Raw genomic sequence first — 22,950 nt, 5'->3', positions numbered from 1 at the left:
CATTCCAGAGGAGATTTTTTTAAAATTAAACTTTATTTTAAAGTTGGATTTGATTTTGAAGATTTTTATGTGGGTCTTTGTTTGAATACAGCGTGAAGTTACCTAAATGCCACAGATTTTTACTATTGTTTCAGATTTACTACTGTGCATCCGCTTGCTACTCTTAGTCATTATCACCTGAATTAAGTATTTTTGTTGTAATGTGTTTGGTTCCCCCTACTTCCTATGATGAATTGATCAGAAGGATATTGTGTGTTTAATGTCTCAAAGTGGTCTCTTGTATGCCTTGTAAAAGTGATGGTGGGGTAAATGCTGTAAAATTAGTATTTTGACAAGGTGATCGTTGAACATATACCGTAGTTGTTGTAATTGGTTTTGCACTGTTACATTGATATGCACTAACAGAAAAAAAACATACCTCATTTTCTACGGAACACAAATTGTGCAAGAGTGCTATTGTTCTTTTGGGTACCTTAAAAAAAGTAAATAATGGCCAAAATAATAATTCTTAGTAGCAGTTGCTCTTAAGCCGGCTAAATAATACGAATTTGTAAAAGTATGAAAGGGCTGATTAAATGTTTTGGCTTAAAATGAAAGGATACATCTGTTACAAGGAGCCACTCTGTTTCCAGAAATGGCGGGATGTTGTGCAAAATGTAAAAATAGACAAAACATACAACTTTGCAGAGAGATATGGAAGCTTCTTTCAGCCACTGAAAAAGGAGCCATTCGTAGTTCATAATAATCTCACAATGTTGACTTACTTTTTCAGAAGTTTGAGTTTGTAACCCCAAATTGAGAAAATAACTTGAAATTTTGACTTGGCTTAGCTAAAATTGTTTGGGATTTTTTCAGTGGCAGCAATAAGCTTCCATAGAGAAACCCTGTTTTGAACTTAAATAGAAAAACAGGCAACATATCAAATATTAAAACTGGCGTTTTTTTGTTTTGTTTTTTTTACTTTTTCTTACATGTGCACATTTTGAATATGATGCCAGGAACACATTTCAAATAAATCTAAAGTCGCATTTTCTTTTCACAATGCCATGTTTTCCCCCTTTTTGAGAGATTTTGATTGTGTAAGCATTCAAATTTAGTAGCCAGACTCTCTAAAAACAGAGCCATGCTGTTGTCACATCCCTTTCTTCCGTGTGAAACACGTTGGTCCAAAATCTGTAGATATTGCTCAGCAATAATGGGACCTTTGCAGATTAACAAATTGCTCGTGTTGCTCATGGGCCTCCGTACAATCACAGGTGCTGCTTTTTAAACAATCTGAACAGCCCATGTCCTTTTTACTCTGGAGGAAACCACTGGCACCACGCCAGTGGTTTCCAGAAAGACCATTCAAACCCACGCACAGTTGTCTGCTTCGGCTCAGTCCACTATAAAATAGACCGTGGTGTTTATGGATCTTGCTGTACATGAGGTTTTTAACTTTGTGGATGCAGCATCACTGCTTGCAGAACTGTTTCAGACTCCACGCAGTGATTCCCACCATGATTATCCCTGTTTATAAGGCAGTGCAGCCCCAGAGCCTAATGATCCTCACAGTCATTCAGTTCAGGTTTTTCCAGCCTTGTCATTTGTATTGAGAGATTTTGTCCAGATTCTTTGACTCTTGTATTGATGATGAAAATGATGAAATCACTAAATTCTGTGCAGTTATCAATAAGAGCACTTAGATGCCTATGTCCGTTTTTGTTTTGTTTTTTTTCTTATTTGTTTGTTTGTTTTGGGGTTTTTTTTTATTGTGTTGCTGGCTTCAAATTCAAAATGAGCATTAAAAAGTTGCTTAGTTATAACATATGACACTTTTGTAGTATTTATAATTAAATGTATGGTTTAAATTAATTTAAAGTCTTCTTGTGGTTTAATTTATATTTTTCACAGCATCCAGATGTTTTTGGAAATCGGGCCATAGCACCTTCAATAGAACTTGCTGCAATTTGATATATTCGTAGTTAGCGGTACATCTACACCAGACTCAAGTATACCAATACAAAGGCTGGAGTTATCAGCTCGGCGCTGATATTCAATTCCACTGGTATCCAATTCCATCAGCAAAAAATGGTGTAGGTTAACCCCTAACTATTTTTTTTCCCATCAAATCCATCATTTCATTACACAATGTTCTCAAAGAAAGGCAACAGGTCAAAAGTACATACAAATGTGAAAATGCTTCATCAGGCTTGAGTGTTTTCATTAATGTAGCAGAGGGAAATGTTCATTGTTGTTGTGTGACAGATAGATCCAGAGTGCTGAGCAATCTAAGGGAGATCTTTTCTTTATTGCAATATCAAAACTCCCAGATTTTACCCTGTGATGCATGTACAGTGTGGGCTGAAAAATAAAGAGGAGTAAAAGTTCATCATCGATTACCCCAAGAAATTTATTTTCCACTTTTCGGCCTGTTTTGTTTATATTTCGCATAAAAGAAGCAAACAAAAAGGAAAGCGTTTGTGAATATGGGAGGTTACTCATTTGTGTTGATTTCAATGTTCATGTATTTACATAAATGACCAAATAATGTATGTAGCCTTTCACATTACAGTCACATATTGTATATGGTGATATATATATAAATATATATATATAACAAAATGCCTTATAGACGAGGGACATTCAACCTGATTAGAAGTTACCAGGAAAATAAAAAACTAAGATAAGTTGTTGGTTTGTTGTCATTGCTTTGAAGTCTTAATGTCTTTTGAGAAAAGTGGAAGTTGCACCATTTCATAGCCTGTATGTGTGAAAACTGTGAGTTGGATCATTCCACGTAAAATTAATCCATTCTGGAAAAAAGTTCCAACCTGACCACCTGAGAATCAGTTAATACAGTTTCATTATCGTATGTATTGAAGCCGTGCAAAACTTCACCTTCACACTATAAAAAATATTTTGTAAGATTGACTTGGTTACTTTTTTTTCCAGGTGGGAGGAACTGGTTATATCTGTTTGCCTTACATATGAACAAGATGTATGAAGCATAAAAGTCCAAGGACACTGTACCAGTTGGTTAGACACTGCAGTGGAATATACACTCACCAACCACATCATTAGGTACACCTGTTCAACTGTTTTCTTTTTGAAAACACCTAATTAGCCAATCGTATGGCAACTCATTAGAATTAATCATTGAGACATGGTCAAAATGACCTGCTGCAGTTCTACACACAACCATCGAAAATGCCCTAATGTGTCAGAGGTAAGACAAGAAAAGGCCAGACTGCCCTGAGCTGACAGGAAGGCAAAAGGAAATAACCACTAATTAAAACCAAGTTGCAGAAGGGCACCTCTGAACAGATGACCCCTCAAACCTTCTATCCGGTCGCAGCCCCTCCCTGAGCCTGGTTCTGTCAGAGGTTTCTTCCTGTTAAATGGGAGTTTTTCCTTCCCACTGTTGCCAAAGTGCTTGCTCATAGGGGGTCATGATTGTTGGGCTTCTTCTCTGTATGTATTACTGTAGGGTTTACCTTTACAATATAAAGCACCTTGAGGCAACTGTTGTTGTGAAATAAAATTGAACTGAAATTGAATAAATGACTAAACTAAGTTTAGTTTACTGAGTAGGTCTAAGGTTCTTATGAAAGTTCTCTAAAACATATTTTTGTAAGCAATATATGGATTTTAGTAAAGTGTTTTATGTGTTGCTTTATAAACCAGTCAACTCTCAAGATGTCCACCACTTCATAATCACTGTTCTTAAGAAAAGTATGGGGGAGAACATTTACACACACACAGAAACTTGTATTTCATTTTAAACTTCCAACTGGCAAAGCACGTACACGCACTAGCTGAGAGATCTTCACTCCCACCCCATCAACAGTTTCACGCTGAGGCCCACAAGCAAACTGATCCTGGCATGACCGAAGACTCAGCACAAAGACATTTGGCTTCTCACTTCCCCCCACCCCCCTCCTGGTAGTTGAATCAGCTTCAACCAGTTACAACAGATGTGTAATTTAAATTTAAATCCAACTACATGCATGGCAGTCCGAGGTGTGCAGTATTGGTCCAGCTCTGAAAGAATTACGAAGCTTAACGAGCTTTTAAACAAAATTTAAAAAAAAAAAAAAAAAAAGCACTGAAATGACCGAACAAGACGAGACAGAGGCAAGATGTTGGTTTAGTCACAGTTGACACGAAGCTTACAGTCTACATACAGTATGATGTCCCCTTCAAAGGGCAGGTTTTACCCATCTTGTGCACTTTTTCAAATTCAAACCTTCTACACTGATACTTCCTGCTACCATGAGAGGGTTCAATGATGGACACAGGATGTCGCTACAATACAAGTTTCACAAAAAGGAAAAAAAAAAAAAAAAAGCTGAAAAGCAAATGTTCAAATTTCACTGAAATAACAATGAGCAAACAACAACCATGTGTGCCCTTAAAAGTCTCGCTTACCTCCACTGAATGCCCTGCAGTTTGACCTGAAAGTCAAATTTGAGTTTAGACACACAGACCTGTCTGTGATTCAATTCGTGGCCTATGAGAGGTATTTAGCTACAATGCGGGCTCTTTTACAGTTTTATAATCATTTCTTTTACAAAAACAGGACATCCACAGCAAAAATGACTTTTCAAAAAAGATATTTCTTTTCGTCATCTGTGAAACTTCCAAATGAGTCAATTATCCCTTCATGTCGGGTTCTATAATACGCTAAAGACATATTACACAGGAAAATTGAGTGTGACGCTAGGCTACTGAAAATGTACAGAGAACACTCAATAAGAGAAGTCTTAACATCACTTGAAAACTTGTTACAAAGACTGTGCTGTACAATAAGGTTTCTAAATATTATTAAAACATGTGCACAGGGTTGTGTAATGGTAACAGCAAAACTGTCAGGAAAAAAAACCCTACACTGGAGGTACACTTGTCTATACAAAATAAAATAGTGTCATCAACCTTTTGTGCACAAACGTGCCGCCAAAAGAAAAAAGAAAAAACAAAAAGTTGATATTCTAAAAATAAAGTTCAGAAAAGTCTTCAGATCTTCAGGAGCTTTCATGTTGCAGATTTGTGGCTGTGGTTAGAACTGCCGCGGCGTTCCTTTGAAGGTTTTGAATCCGCCCACAGTGCCGCCACTGGGGATGGAGTTGTTGGTGATCTGTACAATTCGGCTCATTCCAGACGAAGAGTGACTGCAGAAAGACAAAAAGGTCATGTCTGAGAAGGATGGAAGGGCGGCACGCTACTCTGCTTTCTCAACACGTCTCCATTATGCAGCATACCTGGAAGGCGGCATCATGGCGCTCCGAGAGTCCCCCATCCTGCGATTATCGGAAAAGCCTCCACCCTGGGAGCTTGAGCCACCGTGCCACTCCTTCCTCATTCCCTGCTCCCTGCCGTGACGTTCCACTACGACCTGGCGACCCGAGCTGAAAGGCTGCAGAGGCAAAGGAAATGCTGAATGTGTTTGGGTCTCTCACACAGAGGAAAGCCAACTCAAAATGTAAAGGTTTTCCATCGTACAGGAGGATCAGGGAAAGACATCACTCCTTTTTCAGAAGATAAACTCACCTGATCACTCATCACCATGGGCCTTCTTTCATCTCGATCATTAAAGCTCCTTTCACGGTTGATGGAGTGGCCTCCTCTGAGAGCAGGACCTGGACCGACACCTGGGCCATCCCTGCCCGATCGCTCTGCACGCATGCGCATAGGCCCGCTGCTCAGCCCAGCAAGAGATTTCAAAGAGAGATTAGCTTTCCAAAACCATCAAGCAACTAATAATGCTTAATCTTCAAACAGGAGTTTTCCTTTACCGCATATCTCCCTTATTGGAGTTTATCCCGCCGTCATTCTTCCATCCGTGCCCTCCATCCCTCGGTGCGCGATTGTGCGACATGCCCGGCATTGCGCCTCTTGCTCCCATAGGGCGATCGTGCATGGGAGCGGGGCGTCTGTCGTCTCTGTCCCGGCGGTCGGTGTCCCGAAGTTCAGCGCGTGGAGGTGGTGGCGGCTCAGCTCTGCGGACCGTTTCAAAGTTTTTGTGGTAGCGATCAAAGCCGGAGCCTTCTCTATGAGGAGCAGGCCGACTCTTCTTCACCTCAGGCTCGCCGTCAAACCGGTTTCGTCTTGAAACACAAAGAGGACCAAAATGTAATTCACCGAAAGTGCAATAAAAGCTTTCTTTGGAGTCCATAAATGATTCCAACGAATGGCATCAACATTGTGATAAGTAAACTAATGTAGTTTAAACGTGTACCTGTCATACGTGTTGGGTGGTTGGCTGGCGGTCTCGGGGAAGCGGCCTCTCTCTCGGGGAGTGAAGTTTGTAAAGCGGTTCTGCTGCCTGTTGTAGTTTGAGCCTTGATTCAAACGGGCGTCAGACTCGGGCTGTATCTTCTTGTTGCCGTTCCAATAGGAGTCGTCTCGTCGACTGAAACATCGAATACAGACACTGAGTCACGAGTGCGGGACGCCACTTGTCACTCTGTAATATAGATAACACTAGCTACCACTATAAACACAACATTACGTCACAGACTTTACATATTATGTAAATGCCACTCGATAACAGCGCTCCCTCTCCTAATGAAAGCCAAAAACTCTCAGATTATGGTTGTGCTGCGCACACACAGACCCAGTGATGATCTTTTCTGTACCGAAGTCAAACTGAACAAAATTTTACTTTTGAGAAAACAGAAGAAAAAGCTGTTAAGCTCTTCGTCAGCTGCTCAGTTTCCATTTTTAAATAAATGTAACTCATGGGTAATGATTATCCACACTCGTCTTCACATTAAAACAGCTGAGACAAAACTACATGTACCCGTGTTCCACTTCACGGCCTCTCTTCAGGTTGTTTCTCTTTTCTTGCTCAAAGCGAAGCTGCTCCTGCTGCCTCCGCAGTTCCTCGCGCTCACGAGCCATGCGCTCCGCTTCCTTCCTCCTTTCCTGAAAAAAAATAAATACAAATTTAAACAATTAAAAATATGGCTGCGGTTACAACATTACGTTAGATTTGATTTAGGATTTAAAGACGTGATAAAGCCGCTCCCATCTTCCTCAGCTCACTCTTGCCTCAACAGGTTAGCCCCCTTTATCCCTTAAGTGCTAATGAAAAAGAAGCTAATTATGCTGTTGCTGGGCAGTTTTTTTGTTGAAGCAGCAGCAAACTTTCTCACAGCTATTGGAGTTTCCCATGCATTTGCCACCACATCTCATCTATTACAAGCTTCATATTACCAAAATGTTGACAGCAGCTTTCGAGTGCCAGCTGCTAATATCAGTCAGTGCATGCAAGGGTTAGTAGACAGCTACATCTGTGACCACCATTTCTAGCCGTGCTAAATGACAGCTATAACATAAAAAGTTAGTCTGATACATGTTTCACGCTGTACCTGCTCTATACGAATTCTCTCCCTCTCAAGCCTCTCCCTTTCCAAGCGCTCCCGTTCCAGTTTTTGCCTCTCCATCTCCAGTCTCTGGCGCTCCCGGAGAAGGTTCTCCCGCTCTTCACGCTCCCGCAACAGGCGGATACGCTCACGCTCCCGACGTTCATGTTCTGCAATTTCACGGCGCCTGAAGACAAACAAGACATCACTCGCCTTGAAACTCAAACATACAGCAGCCTCAGCATTTTATAAATCTACCAAGTGTAATAACTTGTGTGCGTACTTGCGCAACTCCACGGCTCTGCGGACACGCTCCATACGAGCCATCCTTTCACGCATCCTCTGCTCCTTCTGCTCCTTGATTTTCTCAAAAGGTAAGATGTCCCGCTCCTCCCCCTTTTTCATAAAAGGTCGCATTTTATCTTTCATCATCTCCAGCTAGTAGGGAAACAGAAATTCAAGCTTGAAAAAAAATAAGAACTAAAGCACATTAATCACAAACAAACAAAAAGTATAGAGAGAACTTCATACCTCCTCGGGAGGAATCAAACTTCTTGGCCGTCTTTGAAAGTTCATGTTAACAAAAGGCTGAAAAAGTATCAAACAGAGCACATTTGTATTCATCTGAAGACAAATACACATTTAAAATGTGGTTACAATTAAGCAGAAATAATTCTTACTTTGTCAAAATACTTTCCCCTTCTGAAAGGTCTCATTTTGCCAAAACTAGACTCTCCTTTGTTGTGATCTACCACCATCATCTTGCTTGGGCTCTTTGCCCCTGTTAAAAAAAACAAAAAGCAAATTATGACCACAAAGCAGCTACGTTACACTCTCCAAATCAGAGATGAGAAGAGGGCTAAAACCTACGGCCATGCTTTCTGTCATCCTTCTTTGCACCTTCGTGTCCTGAACCAGATGAAACGGAGCTGGATTTTCCGCTTCTGGCATCTTGCTTCTTGGATACGTCTTTGTCCTTTTCAGAGAGTTTATCAACTTTCTTGTCTTCTTTTTTGTAGGACGCCTGTGGCCTAAATGAGAAAAGGACAGAAAGTTAAATAGGCTTTCATACAATTACCATTAGCACTTTTTTCCGCTTCCTCCTGTCACTTACTTGTTAGTCGCCTTCATCCCGGTGGAATTGCGCTTTTCATTTGCCTTCTCCTCTGCTTCTTTCTTTGAGGGCTCCTTTTTGAATGGATCATTTTTGGCCTAAAGAAAAAAAACCAACAAAAAAAACAAGATTAATAAAAAACAAAAAGAGTGATACAGGACCAACGTTTTATTCTATGAAGAAATGAGACATAATGCATTCAACCAACCCTTTCAACATATATCTGCTGTCCATGAAGCTCTGTGCAGTCCAGGTGGGAGATGCAGCGTGCCACCTCTGTGCTGGACGACATCGTCACCAAGCCGTAACATTTCGAACCAGGACTGCGAGCGTTCGTAACCACCTTGGCACTTAAAACCTGTTTGAAAATTTTTGTTTTCTCTATAAAATTCCAAGAATATTTTTTATGCTCAAAATAAGTGAAGACAACTAAGTAACCACACACACAAAAAAGACGTTATCTACCTTGCCATATTTGCCAAAAAGGTTTTTCAGATCAGCTGCTTTGGTGTTTGAAGAAAGGCCGCTCACCCAAATGTTACGAGACGAGCTGGCAGTGTTGTTGCCGCTTACAGCTCCTAATAAACATGTTTTCCAAACAGCAGTAGTATTAGAAAAACCAAAACACCACACTGAATATTTTTTCCCCTTCTCTAAAAACATCCTTACCCTTTTCATCTTTTGCAGCTTTTCCATCTCTGTCTCTTGAAGAGCTAAAAAGCAAAAGGTTGAAACAACAAACAGGAAATGAATGACGGTAAATAACACCATGACGTAAGCTGACAGGCACACGGCTAGTGGAATAAAATAACTCGTGGTTCTGTTGAGGGGGAAAAAAAAAAAAAATCCTTTAGGCAAGACGTGGATCTGAACCAATGTCTCAAAGGCTTCATTGATTTTTCCAGTGGTGAGATGGGGTCAAGTTGTCAGCCAATTTATTCTCTGGACAAATGAAATCTTCGGAGGTTTGTTCAACTTCAGCGAATCATTTGGCCACAAAGGGGAAAAAACCGTCATCACAGAGACTAATGCTCTTTTACACTGCCTTGTGTAGAAACTGGAAAAGGCTTAAAAATTGCTGGAAAGGCCAAAGTAACAAAATAAGAGTCGTTCTCTCAGCTTGTGGGTAACTTCACATTTTAACCGACTTCAGAGAAATAAATCAATGCCGTAAATGGCAGGATTAGGTACATCAGTGAACATCTCCCTCATGGCAAAAAAAAATTTTAAAAATAAAAAAATATTTCTTGAGGCTACCCACAATGTTGCGTTCTTAGTGAGCTGGACTTGGTAGTAGTATCAAAGAACTGACATAGAAAGACAAACCTCTTTGCTTGACCTGATGCCCCAGTAGTGCAGGGGCCTTTCTTCCCAGAATCCTTCTCTTTATCACCCGTTTCAGCTTTCTTCGTGGCGTCTCGGCCGTCTTTCTTCATGGGCTCGCCACGGGATCCATCGTCCTTCTTACCATCTTTGTGGCCCTCCGACTCTTTCGCTTTCATGTCATCGTCTGGGCTCATCTCAGCAGAGGCCTCTGGCTCATCATTGCCCTTCTCTGCCTCTGGATCTGGAAGTTTCACATGTTTACCTGTTTCCAGGAGGTCGTCACCATCAACATCCAGAGTGATGGCATCTTCGTTTGGGATTGAGACGGATAGGTGATCCTCCTCGGCTTCTTTAGAGGAATTCATGGCTTCAGCATCCATCTCAGCCACTTCAGGCTCGACCTCTGGATCCTCATCCGCGTCTGGTTCAGCATCGGGATCGGCCTCGGGCTCAGCGTCCACCTCTGGCTCAGGCTCTGAATCAGCCTCAGCCGCCACAGCGTCTGTCTCGGGTTCAGCCTCAGAGTGAGCGAGGCTGTCCTCACAGGGTGGAGGCTTAGAATTTTCACGAATACCATCATCTGTATCAGTTACATCTGAGGGATTTAACAAGGATAAACATGGCAAAAACACAACTTTTAACATTTGACATGTCGCATGTTACTTGACCTATAAAGTAGAATAGAAAGCACATTTAGTGTTAATGGTCATCGAGGGCGTAGACACCACAGGAAGACACAAAACACACAATCTCCTTGGACATGTGGGAATATTTCCGTGCTTCTCATTTCTTGACACATGAAGTACTTCAGTATGAATTCAATTCCCGATACGTCCTACGACAAGTCATGGTCGCTCTTCAGAAAGTTCACATGTGGAGGAATGGCATCAGTTCATCTTTTGGGTTTTCTCCATTTAGGCAAAATACATTCCCGGTGGGTCAGTTCTTGAAAAGTCGTCTGAGTTTTAGGATATCTTCTTTATCATCCAGCATTTCTTGTATAATAAATGTCTTATCTTAGCAGGTTTTATATGGGGGGGGGGTGTAAAAGTAAAAAAGTTATCATCAAATCCAACCCGCTGTAACGTGTCCATTCAGTCACACCCATGCAGTTAGAAAGAGTCCATCCCTTTGTGTACGACAGTCTATCCTTGCTGAACATGTTGTGGCATCTTCACTGCACACATCATGGGTGGGCTGCAGCCACCTGGGTACAAATGTATGAGGTTTCTTGCTGTTTCTTGACAAATGGCTTCTGTACGTGTACAACATGCTCACATGAATGTCGCAGTCCTTGAGTCAACCCATGTACAGACTTCATTCGCCGAGCGTTTCACCTGCCAAGACCTAACACGATGTGCCCATTTCCTGTGGTGAATGGAGTGAACCATTCAGATCTACCCAACACACATTTTACAGGTCCTGTCCAATCATGCTGTCAATCACAGCGACAACAAGAAAGTGCAGTGATCCTCAAATCTTACAAGCTAGTGCCGCCTCCAATTTTCATTCATTCAGTGAATATATTCAATCTTCATTTCCTTAGGCGATGTAGGGAGACGAATGCCACTAAAAACAGAAATTCACTGAAGCAAACAACTGATTTCTTTTAAATATTTTGAGCAATCCAAGAAAACCGGGTACCCAGGCATCCTGTATCCAACGATTGACATGCGATGCAAAACAACAACAAAAAAACCTTGACTCGATCTTGAGAAATGTCTCAATTAATCATGTATGTGTTCCTCCTTTTATGTGTTGCAACCTAGATAGATGCAGTAGCTACCGGAAGCATGAAATACCACATGATATATGCATTGTACCTGGAGTTAGCTGTTGAAAAAAAAGAAAAAAAGGGGGTGGGGAGGGATCCAAATGTTAGCATTGGGGATTGGTGTGCTATCATACATACCCTTTTCTGACTCATACTCTTCAGCCTCCTAGAAAACAAAAACACTCAGGTGAGTTGAGAAGGCTGTCAGTGTCAAGTACAACAACAAAAAGGGTTTGTGTCAATGTCTCAAACATCAACAGATGTGTTTATCACAGTCACCTTGGAAAAATTGTCATCTTCCACGGTGTTGTCCAAATCCGAATCCACTTTCTTTCCTAAAAGATTAAATTAAAACATTAAAACTCAACATGAAAACATTTAGAAAACATGAACTTGTTGAGGCCCCAGTCACACCGGTCGGTGACCATCTGGCAACCTCCAGGCATAAGTACAAATGTTAGCTGTTGAAAATGAAAAAAAAGGGGCTGGGGAGGGATCCAAATGTTGTTTGAATGTGGCTACTGGCAGTCACTGTGAATTGACTGGTAAAGCCCCACTGAAGTAGGCCAAGAGGCTGGTCAGTCAATCTGCTAGAGACCAAAACAATCGCAGGGAGGTATTTGGTGCAGCACCGTCTTTGTGAATGTCACTGGGTAACAGCCAGCACCCACTCAACAAATGCACTTTCCTCTGACAGAGGATGCCAGGGTCTCGCTGACCACACCTGGGGCAACCTGACTCTTACAAGAAAGAAAGAAAGATTACCTTTAGCTTTTCCGCCTTTGCGAGTTGGTGTTTCAGCTGAGAGCTGGAGCTGAATGTTTTCTGGGTCGCCACCTTCATCCTCAATAGCCTTAAAGAACAATCAAGTTAGGATTACTAATTAATCAGTATGCAAATTAAATAATTAAACAGCTCCCTGATAACGACTGTGTTTAGACTGTTCCTTCCCATTCCATGCAAGGCCACCTGGGTTGGCTGGAAGACTGTTTACTTAGCCTGGTGGGGCGAAGGACACTGTCTCAACTGAACTCTAGACACACACACACATACACTGATATACACACACTCATCCCCCCTCCCTTTCCAAACGCCTTCGATGCTTGTGCCCTACCGGGGGAGATGGCAGTCGACTGGACCAGCGCAGACATGCTGCAGGACCGGATGCGCTGTCTACACCGGCTTTCTCTTACCCTTTACCCGCCCCTGTTGTCTTGTGTTTCTATGGTGTATTGATAGTCATGTGCTTTTTGTGCTGAGGTGTTTTTTCTGTTATCAAACTGTTCTCCCACTAGGAGCTCAGTCTGACCTCAGTCCTCCTCTTACCTCATGTTATGTATTTTCGTTGTTTTTTTCCTATCAGCCTACCTTCTGGCATGTCTCCCATGATGTTTGTGTAAAGTTGGTCAGAAGGTTCCTTTGTAAGTGCGCATGCGCCATTAGCGTGCTGCCTGCTGTAACCCTAATTTCCTTCGGGATTAATAAAGTATTCTGATTCTGATTCTGAGACCGACTTTTAAATGTGAACATCAGACAGTATTGACGTTTAGCTAAAAATCTATTAAACAGGCTCCTCCGTCTGTTTAAAGCAACCACATGTTCGACTATATTAACTAAAACAAAAACAAACAAAAAACACTTTTATCCGTACCCTGGATGTGTCAGTAGTACTCATCGTGAAAACTCAATCGAAAACAAGCAAAACCAAAAACACAGAGCAGCCACTGCGCTCTTATTTAGATCCGGATTTACAATGAGCGCATGCGTATTTTAACAATAAAATCCACACTTCCAGCACCTGGGATCAATCACGCGCAATCTGCTGCATCTGTTTGCGCTGAGATTAAGTGGTCCTCAAATGCGGCATCGAACCAGAGAGCCCTCGTCCGTCTGATGTTTCGAGGCGAAGGGGGAATAAACAGGCCTTTTGTTTGGGCACCCCCGCTAATTTAAGGCGAGCGTTAACATTTTTACATACTTCAACACAACCTCCCTTGGCTCCTGGTCCGAGCTACAAACACGAAATATTTCCCGACAGATATCTAGCTTTAATGCCTCCAAAACTCGGTCACTCTAGCAATTAAACTACGAGTGTTGTTCGCTAGAATCGATGGGAAATCTGTGACTACACGGGCTAGCATTAGCGTTAGCATCTGTGCACCGTGCAGCCAGGCTCGGTCATCGTTTCTGCACACATCAGCTCCGTCTGACTCACCTGTCTAAGTCGCGCGACGAGAACACTCTTCACACCAAAGGTGTCCAAATTTCTTCGCTTGAGCTCCGATTTAAGATCAACAACTCTTAATTCCGATATCTTCTTGCACTCGGTTGAAATGGCACCCGACGCCATTTTACCTCAAGATTACAGAATGGTTGCGCGCGCAGACACTTTCCCCCTGCGTCTTCTTCGTTGGTTTTCAGTAGTTATTGATTAAATGCTTCACCGTCATCTATTGTTAAGGCAAATACTTAATATTTTGGATAGTGATGTGCGATACCACTGATTTCCTTTCCGATCCGATACCAAGTAAAATTCAGGGTGGTATCTGCGATACTAATCCGATACCGATACTCTGTACAAAAACTTAATGTTTCATTGCATTTCATAATACAATATATAATTTTATTATGTAATTGTAATAATAACATAACCATATTGCTTCATAATGATTAGAGGACATCAGACAACTTGTTTTTATTGCTTAATAATACAGAATAATCATATAGAAATAAAAAAAAAAAACTGAAGTTGTGCGCTATTTGAGCATGTTGCCTGCCTGCAGCACTAAAGGACTCTGCGAGAGACGTCTGTGTCCCTGTCCTCCTCTTCAGTTCGCCTCAACATAAGCTCATCATATTCTGTGATGTGATTTACTCCGAGGTGTTTGACGAGGTCAGTGGTGTTGCCACAACACTGTCTTGCCACATATATCACAAACCGCGTCTGGGCTGTTTGTGGAGGTAAAACGCGTCCACACATGACTCTGTTTGCGCTCAGCCATTGTTGTGAGTGTGCAGGCCAGGGGCTGCGACACATTTATACAGCCGTATTTCGCATATGACTATGAAAGGCGTAAGAGGAAGTAGTTCCTTCCAAATTAGACGATCCGAATGGTATAGTTTCTTTTCAGTGCGTTCATTTTAATGGAAAAACTACAAATTTACCCCAGAGTACTAAAATATCGATATTATAATATGAGATTCGATTCTAGAACATAAATTGCTGGTATCGGAAGAATCGATATTTCAGTCTCGATCCGCACACCACTAATACATGAGGGCGCATGGGAGTTTGCCCAACCAGTCTACATGTGTTTTGTGGACTTGGAGAAGGTTTTTTTTATTTCTATATGATTATTCTGCATTATTAAGCAATAAAAACAAGTTGTCTGATGTCCTCTAATCATTATGAAGCAATATGGTTATGTTATTGTTACAATTATATAATAAAATTATATATTGTATTATGAAATGCAATGAAACATTAAGTTTTTGTACAGAGTATCGGTATCGGATTATTATCGCCGATACCACCCTGAATTTTACTTGGTATCGGATCGGAAAGGAAATCAGTGGTATCGCACATCACTATCAAGTATCCTTGAGAGGATAAAGAGCTGGTCTTTCTATACTCGGTCACTGATTCTGTCATAAGATAAGAACTTTATTTATCCCGAGGGAAAGTATTTTGTCATACACATGCTCAATGCAGCAAGAGAGACAGAGGAATAAGATATATAATATATACAATAAGAATAATAGTAGTAATATGTAGTAGGTAGGATAGTGCAAAATATATCAAATAACTCCAACGAAGTAACAATGTAAGTATATCCTGAAAAATAAATAACTTAACTATCAGTGCAGGTGACTCTAAAAAGTGACATAGTATTATGCAATTAAATAAAAGAGAGTAGCAGGATATGATGGGGAGATGAAACAAACATTCAATAAAATACTGTTGGGTGATACTGCACGGTCTGAATGGGAACAGAATAACATTGGTATTAATCCTCAGGAAAATCACCTACAGAGCGAGGAAGAGTTGTACAGTCTTATTGCCACTGGTATGAAGGATTTCCTGTGGCGGTCAGTTCTGCATTTCGGGGCGATTAGATTAGTCTTTTGCTGCATGTGCTCCAATGGTTCACCGTGGAGGCATGCGTGGGGTGGCAGGGGTTGTCCATAATACAAAGAAGCTTCTTTAGCATTCTCCTCTCAGACACCTCCTCCAGGTTCTCCAGTCTGACACCCAGGACAGAACCAGTCTTTTAAATCAGCTTGTTCAGCCTGTTGACATCAGCTGTCTTCACCCCACTGCCCCAGCACACAGCTGCAAAGAACCCAGCGCTTTCTACCACAGAGTGATAGAACATGGTCAGCATTTTCCTACCAACATTGAAGAACCTGAACCACCTCAGTAGGAAAAGCCAACTCTGCCCTTTTTTGAAGACAGCAGTTGTCGTGGTCCTGAGTCTGTGGACCCAGTGGTGGACTTTTAGGTTTTGATTATTATCTTGTGTTTTAGGTTCATTCTTGTTGGGAATTTCTTGTTCTCAGGTTTTGTTTCTGTTTTGTATTTCAAGCTCCTTTTGTTGTGTCTCTGTGCCTGCCCTGGTCCCACATCTTTGTGTTCCCTCCTTGTCGCCATGTCTTGTGTTAAGCTCATGTCTGTGCATACCTGTTGTATTTCCTGTTTTATTCTGAAGGTCTCCGTCTCACGTGAGTGTTCTAAGCTTTACGCCTGTGTCTCGTCAGCCCTGATTTCTCCCAGGTGTGTTCCCTTCCTGTCTCCCATCCTATGATTTCTCCTGTGTGTATTTAAGCCCTGTGTGTTCTCCTGCCTGTTGCTGATTTGTCTGTGATGTCTTCCCTGAGTCTCTGCCGTGGTCCTTCCTATGTTCCTTTGCATGTCACTCTGTGAGTTTTGGTTTCAATTTCATGTATTTAGGTTTTCCCAGTTTAGTTATTTCTTAGTTCCTCGCCATCTCCACCTTAAATAAACTCACTCCTCATACCAACCTCTGCCTGCACTTGGGTCCTCACTTTATCTACACACAGCCTGCCTCGCCAGCTGTGACAGCATTGGTGTTATTGCTCCAGTCCAGTTTACAGTCCATGTATACTCCCAGGTACTGGTAGTCCTCAACGATCTCCACATCAGCCCCTCTGATGGTGACAAGGGTAGGAGGAGGAGCATGCTTCTTGAAGTCCATGATCAGTTCCTTTGTCTTTGTGATGTTAAGCTCTAGATGGTTTAACTCACACCACTCAACAAAGCTGTCCACCACACTCCTGCACTCCTCCTGTCCATCCCTGATACAGCCCACAATGGCAGAGTCATCAGAGAATTTCTGCAGATGACATCACTAAGACTTGTACCTGAAGTCAGATGTGTAGAGGGTGAAGAGGAAGGGTGATAAGATAGTCCCCTGCGGCACCCCCGTGCTGCTCAGGATGTTATCAGAGCGGCAGCTCTTCAGCCGAACATGCTGTGGTCGACTTGTTAAATAGTCAGTGATCCAAGCTACCAGTGGGGCGTCCACCTGCATTTCCGTGAGCTTATTCCCCAGCAGTGATGGTCTGATCCTGTTAAAAGCACTAGAGAAGTCAAAGAACATGACCCTCACAGTGCTTCCAAAAATGTCCACCCCAGAATAAGCCTGGTCTAGCAGGTAGATGATGGCATCCTCCACGCCGATACGGGCTTGACAAGCAAACTGCAGGTGATCCAGCCAAGCAGACGCAGGTGTCTCAGGATGAATCTCTCTAGCATCTTCATGACATGTGAAGTCATTTTCCCTTTCCAGTTCACAATCAGTCTTACCCCAGGTCAAGAATATGTATAAGAAAATTGGCCTAATTTAATATTATTTATAAACATACCTGTCCGATGATTAATTGCATAGGTACATGGAGTCAGGACCTCAGAGCAGAAGCATACGGCATAATGTGTTGTACATTATTATATGCATTTTTCATCTATTGTATTTACAAACATCAAGGAGTCACAAACAAAGAAAGTCCACACCATGGCACATGTTTAAACAAGGAGTGTTAATTGATCAAAATTATTTATTAAACAAATAGACATGGCAATTTTTTCAGCCCCCCAAAAATACATGTTCAAAGCAACACAACGGCAGCCCAATATGAGACAGAATTGTGAACTCGACTCTGTAGAGTGGGCAATAATAATGAAGCAGTTGATTTTATTTTGTAGATTCTAGCTGCTCCTCATATGTTTGGCCACCAGATGTCACCAGAGAGGACTGTGTTGAAAAGCTTTGAGTAATGAACCGTTTTTTCAACACAAGCTTCAATGCTTCAGAAAGCTTTATCTGGCCATCACTAACAGAAAGTGAGCCTTTATTGACGGCGCAACAAAATAACCAACAGGTGGAACATGGAAAATGAGCCAAAACCTAAACTGAGAAAACTTAAAAAAACCCAAAAACATGTACCTGAAACTAGAACCACCTGGAAACGCCAGGAGACGGAGAGCAGAGATTACACAAGGGATGACAAGCAGATAAAGGACAACACACCAGGTAACGAGGGGGATGCACAACAGGAGGGAGACACAGCTGGGATAAATCTCACATAACGATCCGGGGCGGTGCCGGGGAGGCAAGGTGAGAACACAGCTGGTGGCGTCTGGACTGAGGACGGTCTGTTTCCCCCCTTTTTAGTGACGAGAGAAGTTGGTTTTTGGAAAAGCTGAGACCGGCGCTGACCAGACTGCGGGTTGTTGCACGAAAAGAACCATAAATAAATGTGACATCTCTGAGCATAAAACAGTTCTACACCCTCCAAATACGGTCACTTCTGGTCTGACAATGTCGGGGCTTGTAATGGCCTGATGGACAGTACAGGGTCTCCTCTCAGATGCAGCCAGGTGCTGGGGGTGCAGTCAAAACAGTAGTTGTGTTCTACTGGATTTAGGTCATGCGAGCGTTGGGGCCAGCCAGTGATATTATGATGATGATGATGATTATTATTATTCCTTCATCCTCCAGGAACTCTCTACATACTCTCACCACATGAGGCCGGGCACTAGGCTGAATCCAGGAGCCACTGCACCATCATAGTGTCTGATAATGTGATGTCATCCTGATACCTAGTCAGGGTGTACTTACCTAGCTTGTTGATGTTCCTTCACGGATATGCCTCCCTCAGACCGTCACTGACCAACCACCAAACCGGTCGTGATGAACGATGTTACAGGCAACATAGCGTTCTCCACGACTTCTCCAGTACCTTTCAGATCGGTCACATGTGCTCAGGATGAACTTGCTTTCATCTGTGAAATGAACAGAGCATCAGAAGTGGACCTGTGTAACAGGGTCATAAATCACATCTTGTTATAATTACACAAAATGTGTTCTAAACCCCCAAAACTGTTCCTTTTATACCTGACTTTTAGGACCTCCAAGCCTGTAATTATGTTTATTATCAGTTAGAGCCCCTCCTCATTGTTCTTCTTCTTTGGTGCTACCCTATAAATACAGTGTACCCCTTTTGCCTCTCTTCTACAATTCCCCTGTGGGAGAGGTGGGTGTCATTTCTTTCCAACACTGTAAAACACACATATAATTCATATTTAGCCACCCTGATGTTTCTGATTGCAATTTTAGTTCAATTATTGTCATCATTATGCCTGTTTTTTGTTAGATGCTATAAATGTGTAGTATGTGTGTGCCATATGTGTGTTCTAGGGAACGTGAACACTAGCATGAATAGATAATTCTTGCTAGCTTGGAAGTTGTGGTGGGTTGAGCTAACCCTCTTCCCCACTGTTTGTATTTGGTCATAGGAGCTGGAGTGGGCAAGCTATTTGGAGGTCTTTCTTTCTTTTACCTTTTATCGACAGGTATGTCCGATTTCGTGTTGTTGTTTTTTTAATCTTATGTCAAATATGTTACGTGTAAATTCATACTTTATGTTTAATGTAAAAAATAAATGCCAGCCCTTTTCTACAATCCCCTGTGGGAGAGGAGCTGGAATGGGCAAGCTATTTATTTGGAGGTCTTTCTTTCTTTTACCTTTTATCGTCAGACACAACGCAGAACCACACCGGTTACACCTGCCAATACTCGTATTCTATGGTAAATGCCAATCTTGACTCTACAGTGCCAGGCAGTGAGCACATGGCCCACTAGAGGACATCGGGGCCTCCAGCAACTCTCATGAAGTCTGTTTCTGTTTGTTTGATCAGACACATTCATACCAGTGGGCCCTTCAAGTGGATTTTGTAGCTCTGGCAGCGCTCATTCTCTTCCTACATTCACAAAGGAGAAGATACCGGTTCTGCTGATGTGTTAAGGACCTTCTACAGCCCTGTTCAGCTCTCCTAGAGAAACTTTCTGTCTCCTGAAATATCCTCCATGCTCTTGACACTCTGCTGGGAGACACAGCAAAGCTTCTGGCAATAGCACTTATTGCTCTGCAATACTGGAGGAGTTGGACAGCCTCTGTAGGGTCTGACAGATGGATTTCCTGAAAGACCAAATTCCAGATATCGTCTGTTGCAGGCCATTATGTACAAACGTCATTCTGGCAGTATGTCAGCAGTTGTCAGCAAATCCCCTCTTGCGTCTGCTTGGAAAGCTTCTCATTTTGGCAGAGACTGCCATCAGAGTGAAAGTGTGGAATCAATGAACACTACCATTGGAAGCTGGAGCTAGAAAAGGACACTGGTTTTTCAGCAGGCCTTGTAGAAACCACAGTAAGAGCACTGGACATGAATTCACGCATTGTGGATCTGTCATCAGTGCTGTGGCTTTGAAGTTGAGCAAAACTGATGGTGGAAGTTTCTTCTGAATTCTTCAATTCAGGATTCTGAGTGCAACCAATTTGAACTAGCTACCCAGAATACATTGCAGCGTAAGCCGTGGCTGCCTGTAAGTGAAATGATTAGTTTTTAAAAATACATATATAAAACCCAAACCATATAAACTGCATATAAACATATATACCATACCCACTTGTCTAGGAGGAGATTATATAATGAGGTACAGCTAAATGATTTGTAATCAGTGTATTGCATCTTTATTTACATTTGAACTGTCTGACTTTGTGAATACAGAATTGCATGCCTTCATATGTGACAAGAAAAGCAGATTATTGTCAAGAATCAGAATATGATTAGACTGTCAACCTAAATAAATATAAAGAGGTAGAATTAAATATCAAAATCCAGACAACAAACCAGTTTAAACTGGTTGTTGTTATGACTTCACTGCATGAAATCGTATTTTGCATCTGTGGGAACAAGAGCTGGCTATTTATTTACACAGAACACAACAAATAACCGCAGTACTGAGACCAGCCCTTATCCAGTCACCTAAAATTCAACCGTGGAGCTCACAGGGTCCCGATCAATTCAAGTTTGAAGCAGATCAGGTTAACGCATATCAAAAAGTGGAGGACCGAGAGACAATGACAGCAGCGACAAAACAAAAAAAACTTGACAGTTAGAGTTGATTAAAGTTGATCACATTTTATTTTTTACATTTTTAAAAAACAAACACAATTTCTAACAAAAACAAACCAAAACAGTTGCCTCAAGACATTTTATACTGTAGAGTAAAGAACCTACGATATAAGAAAGAAACCCCAACAATCTGATGATCCCGTATGAGCAAGCACTTTGGCAACGGTGGGCAGGAAAAACTCCCTTTTAACAGGAAAAAACCTGTGACAGAACCAGGCTCAGGAAGGGGCGGTCATCTGCCATGGCCGGTTTGCGGATTGAAGTTAAGTTTCTTCAGTATTTGAAGAAAAGCGAAAAAGCCTTAAGACAAAGTTTTTTATCCTTTTCCCTAATGAAATCCGACCTATAGGATGACTGTTGACTGTGTTGACTGTTCCTTCTCTGCTGTCTGCACTTGTACAGCTGAATCCCTGGATTTAGAGGAAGATTCTACCAGCTGTTTTTGTTTGACACCCAGCTTCCAAGACATTTCATCTTTTGCATGCCATGCAAACTCACTAAATACAGGCTGATCCTTTTTGTGTGCAGCTGCTCTTTTCTGTCGGTTTCTCTGGATTTCAGCTGCAGTGGCACAGTTGTCAAAAGTGGAAAACAGTCTAGATCCTCCACTGCTCTGTTCTCTGTTTTTTATGATTTCACTTGAGGTAACAAAGTTTTCGTTTTCATTTTCTAGACTGAGGGGTGGGCACACTTTCATGAGATGGGATGACTCTGCGTAGCAATCTACTGCAGGGTCCTCAGGAAGATGTTTCATTGTAATAAAACGATCTCCCAGACCCTCAACAGGTGTCATTCTTTTTACAGGATCCACACATAGCATCCATTTGAACAGGCTTCTCGGATTCTTTGTTTGGCTGTGGGTGGTGTTTGGCTAAATCTCCCATGCATGTGAACTTGTCTGTGATTGATTTACTTTGTTTGATCACAGTGCTTGTAGATACTGAATACTGAACTGATGTCTTCATTACCCATGTGTGTTTCATTCTCCCTTTTCTTTTCCAGAAATAGTTCTTGCTGTGCAAAAGTTTTGCGAGATCCCGAGTTTGTTTTGCGAGATCTCACAAAACTTTTGCGAGATCCCGAGTTAGTTTTGCGAGATCTCGCAAAAGTCCGTCTTAATTTTTTTTCTCCCATGTCCCCTGCGGGGCTCCATACATTAGGCCGACTAATGTGCCACATGTGAACAAAACTTCCAATCATTTCATATTCACACATACCGGTGGTAGCCCAATTACAGAAAAGCTGCGACAGAACCAGGAGCCCACATGTCTGCAGATTCAGTCACAGGTATACCCAACATGACCTCAGGGGCCCTGTAACCAAGGGCCTGGATTATGGCGCCACATGGAATGTTTGTAGGACGAGTGGCAAACCAAAATGAATAAGTTTAACTTTAAACGGCTGTCGAGACTGATTTACAAGCATGATGTTATCAGGTTTGATGTCCGCATACATTATACCTATGCTCTTCAGAGCGGGAAGAGCTACAAACATCTGCTTTAAAATGACCCGAATCTCATAGAGAGCGAGTGGATGGCGGTACCTGTGACTAAAAAAAAAAAAATCAAACTAATGTCTAGCATTTCCATTGAAATAAAGGCGCACTATTTGTACTCGAAGATTTCATAGTACTTTACCAAATTGCACCGATCCTTGTCCAGAGCACTCATCTTTTTTTTTTTTTTTTTTACAACCGCGGCCTCTTTCCAAGCCATCCTTTTGCATTCCCTATTAGCAACCTTGACTGCAGGGGCGATTTTAGCCCATTTTTGGGGGTGCTTCAGCAAAATGAATCAAAGCACCCCCAAAGATTTCTTGCTGTTTTTGACAATATTTGCTGTTTGTGTGACACACTACTAAAATATAAAAAGCATACAGTACATAGGTTGAGACG

General features: G+C 41.9%; 1 protein-coding gene across 2 annotated transcripts; it reads right to left on the bottom strand.

Annotated features, from left to right (window-relative positions):
• Positions 1–4,110: 4,110 nt before the first annotated feature.
• Positions 4,111–13,949, bottom strand: sltm (SAFB-like, transcription modulator). 2 transcript variants are annotated; one of them, XM_005741627.1, is made up of 20 exons: positions 13,776–13,949; positions 12,326–12,413; positions 11,840–11,895; positions 11,699–11,726; positions 9,787–10,381; positions 9,130–9,173; positions 8,926–9,038; positions 8,669–8,818; positions 8,461–8,558; positions 8,217–8,377; positions 8,027–8,127; positions 7,878–7,934; positions 7,630–7,784; positions 7,353–7,533; positions 6,782–6,906; positions 6,218–6,391; positions 5,775–6,086; positions 5,530–5,677; positions 5,241–5,395; positions 4,111–5,150 (listed from the first exon to the last, which is right to left on the bottom strand). In XM_005741627.1, exons 1-20 carry the CDS (start codon positions 13,908–13,910, stop codon positions 5,039–5,041), a joined length of 2,988 nt encoding a protein of 995 aa, XP_005741684.1. In that variant the 5' UTR covers positions 13,911–13,949; the 3' UTR covers positions 4,111–5,038. The 2 variants fall into 2 exon arrangements, with proteins under 2 accessions (XP_005741684.1, XP_005741685.1); XM_005741628.1 differs by having other exon boundaries at positions 8,247–8,377.
• Between the last annotated feature and the right edge of the window lie 9,001 nt (positions 13,950–22,950).

This window comes from Pundamilia nyererei, unplaced genomic scaffold, assembly GCF_000239375.1.
Source record: "Pundamilia nyererei isolate P.nyererei 1_Seehausen unplaced genomic scaffold, PunNye1.0 scaffold00112, whole genome shotgun sequence".
In the NCBI taxonomy this organism is placed as follows: domain Eukaryota; kingdom Metazoa; phylum Chordata; class Actinopteri; order Cichliformes; family Cichlidae; genus Pundamilia; species Pundamilia nyererei.
Note: the sequence above shows the minus strand (reverse complement) of the source record. Positions and strands in the feature narration are given on the sequence as shown.

Coding starts and splice junctions, on each gene's coding strand:
- sltm (XM_005741627.1), bottom strand. CDS start 13,910: ATGGCGTCGGGTGCCATTTCAACCGAGTGCAAGAAGATATCGGAATTA. Junction 10,382..11,698: donor AGAGTATGAGTCAGAAAAGG/GTATGTATGATA, acceptor TAAATCCCTCAG/ATGTAACTGATACAGATGAT. Junction 7,785..7,877: donor GTTTGATTCCTCCCGAGGAG/GTATGAAGTTCT, acceptor TTTCCCTACTAG/CTGGAGATGATGAAAGATAA.